Here is an 8,831-nt window from a genome sequence, read left to right as displayed (position 1 = left end):
CAGTATTAATGTTACCAAAGATATAACATGTTTTCCTTTGTAAGAATACCATTTAATGTCCTCATAAGTGAAAGAATATCAAAAGCAGGACGTCTACAGATTACCCTCCCAGTAATGCGCCTTTGCTGTCATCGCTTTCAGAGATTTGATTTGATTTGATAACATTTATTTACGGAACAGTGCCAGGGTAAGATATTAAAGCATCTATCCAAATTGGCTGTGCTTCTATTGTTGTAGACGGCCATCAGTCAAACATTAGTGTTACATACATGTCTGGAGGGCTGTGCTATTATCACTGTATTAAAATATCATCTGGCTGGTAATAAAACCCTTTTATATCACTAATCATGTCAAAGACAAGACCAGTGTCTATAATAAAGTTAATGTAATCAACAAGTGCTAATCTGTGAACAATACTATTGATCGATAGGATGCAGTTTTTATGCAACAGAGTAAGTAATAAGTGCGATTATCTGACTTGGGTGCCTTGCACAGTTTGCAGTGGTGATATGAAACAGGTTTTGCATCCGAAACTGCATCCTGTACATATTGTATAGTGTACTGATATTCTATGCGTAGCCTAGTTAATGTAACCTGTTATCTCCGAGACAGCCCGTGATAGACTTTATAGGGTTAGTCTAAATCTCATGTCCCAACAATATTCTCGTAATACCGTATAGTACCATGTCCGTCTTTTTTCATTTTTTCAGTGGTCCATACCTGACCCTCATAATCTCTAATACAGTTGATAACTCGTTTTTTCATTTGGCTGAGAGGTAATTACATAATATGGATCTTCATGGGAGAGTGCTAACCTGGCTAATTGGTCAGCCCTGTCATATAGTGATATTCCTATATGAGAGGGTATCCAGTATAGTGACACTTGAGTACCCTGTTCTGATAGTTTAGAAATTTGGTGAAAGATATTCCTCGTTACCGTGTTTTCTAAACTAAATGCAGTAAGCCTGTGGAGAGCGTCTTTGCTGTCTGTAAAGACAGCCAGGTGTCGCTGCTGCTCACTACCTTTCTTGATGGCATGATATATAGCTACTGACTTGCTTTCAGTGAGCGCAGACTCACGACATTCGGCCATTATATTCAAGTCAGGAATCATTGTCCGATGTTAATTATCTTTAGTGTATAGTACCACACCATCTTTACTTGGACATTTATTGTTAAGAAACTTTCAAAATTAGGTCAGGAGTACAGCAGGTTTGCGTCGCCTGCCAAGTGGGTCTCACACAGGCCAACGGTCGTGGCGGGGAGACAAAGCCGCGAGGACTGGAACGCAAACGACTCAGAGCTCCCAGGCTGTTACCATTTGCTAGTTCATTGGGATCTGTTTCATTGTAATAACTGGAAACATTCAAGCTTCTCGAGTTACACTGATCATTTTCATCTGAGCCATAAACACTTGCACAAAATGAAAGTCGAGGCTGTGAAATAAAATCAAAAGAGGGAGGGTTTGCTACATCATTAAAGAGGCAAATTCAGGAACTGCAAGTCAGTCAGCTTAGAGAAAGGAAAGCAACTGATGTTCACGGAATCAGTGTCGATCCTCAGGTTCCGACGACGAGCGTAGTCTTCATGCTAGTCCACACGGGCGGTGGGAACTTCAGTGGGGATTATAATACACACACACACACACACACTATATATATATATATATATATATATATATATATATTTATATGTATATATATACATATCTATACACATATATACATATATATGTATATATGTATAGATATATATGTATATACATAAATACATATATACATATATACATATATACACACACGTGTGTGTGTGTGTGTGTGTGTGTGTGTGTGTGTGTGTGTGTGTGTGTGTGTGTGTGTGTGTGTGTGTGTGTGTGTGTGTGTGTGTGTGTGTGTGTGTGTGTGTGTGTGTGTGTGTGTGTGTGTGTATCTAAATGTATATATTGTACATATTACCTATGGTGATCATATATATTTCATACAATTGTAACGTATTAATGAATATTGGAAATTGTAGAAATGAGACGTACTGACTTCCGTTTCTAAAACAGGCATATCATTCCAAGTTCCACCACATCAATGGCGAATGAGATACGGGAAATAAAAAAAATATATGTATATATATTATTGGTGCGAAATCTACGGACATGAGTCGCGAGGTTTCAGTACCGCCGGCCGTCCGCTGTGTCCCTGTATGGGATACGTGAAACTTTACCTGTTTTAATACAATTACTCGGGGGTGATAAAATATTGAATAATATTTAAAAAAAGGAAGAAATGGGTAGTTACCAGATTATGAAAGTACCATGTAAATGTGAAAGCTATTTCATTAGACCAAAGATCCATAATCGTATAAAATACTGGGAATAATTAACCAACAAACTTCTGTAGTCGAAGTTTGGAGAAAAAATAGAGGCTTTCATCCGTTTCATAAGCCACTAGTAAGATTTGAATGTTTTAGATAATTGGACTTGAATTTAAAGATCGATAGAGAGAAACTAGTGTAACACGTTGCTTTGCTATTGTCATTTCAGTGCATCTCTAAATTCCCAGCCTCTTCGATCAATCTCCTTCCTGTTTGGCTTCGCGCTCGACCTTCCGTCTTCTAGACTATTTCCGACCTCCGGACGCAGCAGTCGGGGCTGTTAAGAACTTCTTTAAGAAGCCACACAGACAATTTCTTTATCAAAATTTGATTTATTCTTGAACAATATGTTAACATTGGTACCAAGACTTTTATTTATAAAATCAAACTGTTCACGATGCCATGGTACAAAACGGCGCCTAATAATACCCCTCATACCAAATGGCGCAGTACTAATGTCCACGCTTTTTGATATCCTGAATTACAGCTTCTTAAGAAGCATGCAAGAATTTCTCGATGCGTTTAGCATGGACTTCCAAGTATGCCCTGGTAGTTACGTATGGTGTTGCTAATTTTTTGTATAAATGAAATTGAGGGACGCCTTACCCTCCGGCGGCCTTGGAGGGACTGCCAGTAAAAAAACACTAAAGTCAGAAGAAAATCATCTATACGCGGGTGAATTTTCTTGTTGGTAGCAGATAATATGTTCTAGAAGTCATTAATGCCAAGCTAACATATCATAGACTTTGGAAAACCTCTTGCGAGGACCTTGCACATACCGCAAGAATTAGATACAGGTTGCACTGGAGCGTCAGGGGAAGGAGCACCAGGAGAAACAAGACAAACTGTGCAGTGAAAAATGTCCGCCTTTCAGACCTCCTACGTAGACAGTACTTTTAGTCTGATGTATTAGACATCATTATGATATCGTAAATTTATAAAATAATATTGCAATCAAGACCTCTAAAACACATAAGCCTAGGTTTTGCCAGTTTTGAGATGGCCAATTGAAGTCGTTCAAGGCCACGACCAAGAGGTCACAGTGTGGACTGCCGAGGCACCGCGGGGTCTCAGATGCAAGGTCGAAAGATTTGATTCCATTTAGATCCTAAGGTAAAAGGTTACGAGTGTTTGACCGGCTTTCACAGTGCTTGGTTCTACTACATGCCCAGCCGAGAGACCTTGCGAACGAGTGGTTCGCCAAGTCCCAACTAAGCGTTACAAGAAAGCGTCATACACCATATAGTCGTGCATATTCCTTTTCCATTTATTAAACTTGTTCAGGCAATTCACTTTTTAGATTTTAATGTTATGGTCGCGGTAAGTTTTGAGGCTGCTTACTTAACCGCCTCGGATGTATGTTCTGTCCGCTGTAGTTTCTTGTGGATGTTGTTACTTAGATGGCTCCACGTGCTCAGTCAGAAAGGAGTCTGTCACTAGCCCCAGTGACCCATCGTGATTTCCCCACTCCTTGAATAGACGGGAATGTGCTTTTTAATACAGTTGACATCGATACTATTATTATTGTCATTAAACTCTAAATAACATCTAAGACAATGAAATAATGCAAAAGACCATTTCCAAAGTCGACGAAAAAGGTAATCAGGTGAAATAGGTAGGACTAATAACCGATTCCTTGGTGACTAAGCACTTGCAGAGCCATCTATGTGTAAATACAATAAATAACTGTATTTCATTGAGCATGGCATGTATTCTTGCCATACGTGGCGATTGGGTCAAAAATAAGTTTGTGTTGACGCAAAGATTTGGGTTTTGTCAGGACCCTGCTGTATATTCTTGATCTTTTATTCACTCCTATAAACTTTTTGACTTCTTTTCATATACCATATCTAATTAATTCTTTGAATACCAACAATTTACAAAAGTATTTGTCTGCGTATTCATACTTATAATATATATCTATATTTATATCTATCTATCTATCTATCTATATATATATATATATATATATATATATATATATATATATATATATATATCACATTCATATATATTACATACATAAATACATATGTATATGATTGTGCGTGTGCGCGTGCTCGGTCCCACGTACACACATGGAAGGCATCCAACATAATACGTGAAACAATAAAGGGAAATAAAAACACAAGCTATACCAAAATATTTAATATTTTCTTGTACAATAACTTACGTATGATCAAATACAAATTGTAAATATTATGTTTGGAAATGAAGTGCAAAGAACATGTTAATGGCAACCGCACTTTAACCAACTCACGCCCCGTGTTGCAGATACACAACGGAGTCGCGAAACTTCGCCGACTCATTCAGAGAACTGTTCAATGTGCGTCTATGACAGCCCAAACTGTCCCGGTCTGCAGCCGACAAGGATAGCTAGTACCAGTCAGCAACTGACGCACAGAAAACGAAAAAGGATAAGATTTATGAGTAGCTTCTTGTTCATCCATTCGCGCCGGCGCCAGGGCTGGCTCCTTCGCTTCGAGGAACCGCCTCGGGCCCGCCTCCCGTGACGCGTAAACAAGCAATCTAATGGTTATTTCTCCGCAGTTTCCCGGGTGCGAAATCCTACAAAGAAGCGAGAGAGGAAGCGATGAACAGGATAAGAGAGCATATAAAGTAAAAGAGGAAGGAAAGCCCGGGAACTGCCCAACCCGCACAAGGCTCCCGGGGCGCCTGGTTCCAGTGGGCGCAAGACCTGCGAGGCCGCAGCCTGGCCGGGGGAACAGACGTGCGAGGCGGTTGCGAGCGCCACACATGCGGGACAAACGTGGTGCGACAATGCCCTGCTTTCATACAAGCACGTTGAAAATAAATTTAAAGAATAAAATAAATTCTTTGCCAGGGTAAATTAGATACGTTTTCATGAGAATTCTTAATGCCTCTAAGAAAAATCTCTTAAAATCTCATGGGTTATAATATACAATTCAATGGTAAAATTAAAGCATACACCTCAATACAATACTTAATGCTTTCTAAGGCATTGTAGGCACTAAAATAATATCAGACGAAAACCTAAAACCAAACGTGTTTGTGCGAATTCGTACGTAGGCGTTGACTCAATACATGCTGTGTATGTGTCTGGACGTACAGATCTTGGGTTCACGGTTAAAATGTGCTTTCATGTGGAGACTCTTACACTTTGTTAGACAGTAATGAATAAAACCTGGTGTTAGCCACTTCATACAAACAGCGGTTGTGCTTGAACCGACACCCATTCAAACCAAAATACATTTATTTAATAAAACCTAACTAAAGCAACGAAGAATGCGACACATCGGCCAAGATTTCGACAAGCCTTCGCAGGTGCAACGAAGGCGACGCGGAACGCAACTCGCCACCACCACCACCAAAAATGCGCAGACGCAGAATACTGTTTTCGAAGCCCCGCTCTCGCGTGCAGGGAACTCCGGTGTTTGGGCCGCCAGCTCGTCAGGCTTAGCCAAGATCTTACAAAGCCTGTGCATTCTCACTTTGTCCCCGCTGCGTAAGAGTCGCATAAGGAAGCCAAGCTGTCGCTGGCGACCAGCTGGAGAGGCAGAGCCCGGCCGCCGGGCCAGCTGGCTTGCGCTTCCCTCCTGCGACGCTGTAGGCACTGGACACGTGCAGCATCAAAGACAAGCTTATGAGATTGAGAGAAGCACGGAAAATGATTTCAGTTATCATAAAACCAGTAATAATGTTGATAACAATGATAATGACGATAATAAAATAATAATTAAAAAATAATAATATAAAGAGACAGAAATACCAAAGCCTTCCTAAGGCCAAGCCCCCTGTACATAACTGTTGTCACAACATGCAACGGCAGTGAATGTGAAGTAATGAATTGAGAAAAATAAAAAAATGAGATCTAATTGCCATCTAGCATGTATACTATGACTACTAAGTTGGCAACGCCCGCTGACTCTCGTCTGCGGCTGGAAATACTCCGAAGCCTGAATGCTCGCCCGGTCCCGCTTCCTTCAGTTTGAGTATCCGGCGTTTTCTTCCTTTCTTCCGTTTGTACAGCTTTCGTTTTCTTTGTATTTCGTTGTTTTCTCTTCCAAAGTTCGTTTTCTGAATTACAGTAAATTATTCACCTGCTATATATTTCGTAACATCTATTTATTCATTCACTTTTCGCCTTTCATTTCCTTTCTTACCTGTCTCCTCCAATTACTCTCTTTTCTATAATTCCTTAAAGGTTCTTCCGATTGTCTTTCCTTCTTCCGTTCCGCTTATCTCTCTCTTCCCACCTCTCACCCTCACTTCCCTTCGTCTCTCTGCCCCTCGCCCGCCTTCCACCTGCGAGCACGCCGTCCTCCTGCGTGCAAGGCCTCAGGCTCGCCCTCGTCTCCCCGCCTTGGGTCAACTTCGGCGCGAGGCGGTTTGTGGGGAGGGGGGGGCACACTTGCGATGCCCTCAGCTTTGGAAGACCGAGGGGAGCAGGGGGGGGGGGGGGCGGTTGAGAATGGAAGGTTGGTGGAGGGGGGGGGGGGTGAAGTAGTAGGAGTAGTTGTCAGGGGGGAGGAAGAGGAAGACTGTGTTGAAAAAAAAGAAAAGGAAAAAGAAGGGGGAAAAGGGAAAGAGAGGAGGAGACAGAGGAGGAATATAAGAAAAAGAAGAATAGGGAAAGAAAGAGATGAAGGGTAGGAAGGAAGAGGAGGAAAATAAGAAGGTTAAGAGGCAAGAGGTTAATGGGAAATGACGGAGCACGTGAAAGATGAAATCGGCTTGAAGGAAAAGGGGTTCCACGGAGATAGCCAAAGAAAGAGGACCCGAGGCCCGTCCGCCACCGGCCGCCTCAGGTTTGGTGCTGCGGCCGCAAGCTCAGGGACCTGTGGGTCCGGAGGCGGCTCCAGGCAAGGCTTCCTTCGCGGACGGGGGGTGCTGCGCCGGCCGAGTATTATCCAAAGTCGCTCCTAACTCCAAGTCTAAATGAGATGAACCGATAGTGAATGCCCTCAAAGAATAGACAGTGCGGCATACATAGAAAGGCCGACGAGAGGCCGAGACGGCCCTGTCGGAGACGAGGCTTGGCGACAGCGGCGGCTCGGGGCGACGGCTCGCTTCCTTTCCGCTCGCACCGGCGCCGAGGCGGCCCTTAGGTGGTCGCGACGGGGCTGACGGCGTTGGAGCGGCGGCTGGCGGTGTCGGCCGAGCTGTCCACCGAGGCGATGGTTGCACTGGCGGTGGCGTTGGCGGCGTCGTGGGTCTCCTCCACCGACTCCGCGTCGGCGTCGGCGTCACAGTCGAACTGCGTCGGGGAGAGAAAGAGGAGTCATATTTACAGCGCACACTCACAGTCACATGCTACAAGCATCCGTGGACGCTCGCACATTCGCTGAAATTTTAGAACTGAAATGCTACAGGTGCATGCGTGCACGGGCGAAACCCCGATAAAAAATAGGAAGGGCAAAGATTAAACTAGAGATACACATATAACTTACCGAGAGAAGAAATGGGTATATGTATACGCACCCCCCCACACACAAACACACACACACACACACACACACATATATATATATATATATATATATGCATATATACATACACACATACATACGTACATACATACATACATACATACATACATACATACATACATACATACATACACACACACACACGCATGATATATTTATTATATATCATAAATAAAATATAATATAATATGTATATATTATAACATATATATATATATATATATATATATATATATATATATATATAGACACACACACACACACACACACACACACACACACACACACACACACACACACACACACACACACGCACACTATGTATGTGATTGGGGGAGAACGGGGAGGTTGTGGAGAGCAAAGAAGCAAAGCGAGTTGGCCGAGGCAGGGGAGGGGAGAGGACGGGGGGAAGGGGAGAGGAGGGGAAGGGCGAGGGTGTAAAGGGGCGGATGGGGTGACACTCGCATGGTTAGAGGTCCCCCATTCGTCATTCGGGTCGTGAGGGGGAGGGAAGGGGAAGGGAGGGGGATGGGATAGAGGGAAAGAAGGGAGGGGAAGGGGTAGGAGGGCAGGGGGGCGGAGGCGCGGCGAGCAAAAGCGTGGCCGGTCCACTGGCAGCAGGCAGGTGCGGTGGCGCGTCCTACGGCAACAGCGGTCGATTGCCGACTCCCCACGACGCCGCTGGATGGCCAGGGCAAGGTCAGGGTAGAGGGGGTGGGGGTCTCTGCCCGAAGAAGGGGAAGGGCTGCGAGCAGAGACGGGAACCGAAAGCAGCGCCGGGGAGCAAGAGCGTGCAGGTGTGCAGGACAGACGAGCAATGAAGGAGACATTGCTGTGTGAGAACTACGGGTGCACAGACGGACAAGAGTAGACGAGCCTGCTGTGGATGTTTCAAGAAAGAGGAAGGACACCTTCACCCAGACGACAAAGCCGACCCCCAAAAGCCACCACCTGTGCTACTTCTACCCACCAGCCCAGACAGAGGGGAGAGCGCCC

General features: G+C 44.1%; 1 protein-coding gene across 2 annotated transcripts in view; it reads right to left on the bottom strand.

The window, feature by feature from the left end:
* Positions 1 to 6,900: 6,900 nt before the first annotated feature.
* LOC125030906 (signal peptide peptidase-like 2A) overlaps positions 6,901 to 8,831 on the bottom strand; it is a 64,153-nt gene continuing 62,222 nt past the window's right edge. Inside the window, exon 12 of one of the 2 annotated variants that reach the window (XM_047621249.1) lies at positions 6,901 to 7,603. In XM_047621249.1, coding sequence (XP_047477205.1) covers positions 7,451 to 7,603 — 153 coding nt within the window. In that variant the 3' untranslated portion in view covers positions 6,901 to 7,450. The remainder of the gene's footprint in view (positions 7,604 to 8,831) is intronic. The other variant, XR_007115447.1, reaches the window with a different exon arrangement.

The sequence above is a fragment of the Penaeus chinensis genome, chromosome 12 (genome assembly GCF_019202785.1).
Source record: "Penaeus chinensis breed Huanghai No. 1 chromosome 12, ASM1920278v2, whole genome shotgun sequence".
Taxonomy (NCBI): domain Eukaryota; kingdom Metazoa; phylum Arthropoda; class Malacostraca; order Decapoda; family Penaeidae; genus Penaeus; species Penaeus chinensis.
Note: the sequence above shows the minus strand (reverse complement) of the source record. Positions and strands in the feature narration are given on the sequence as shown.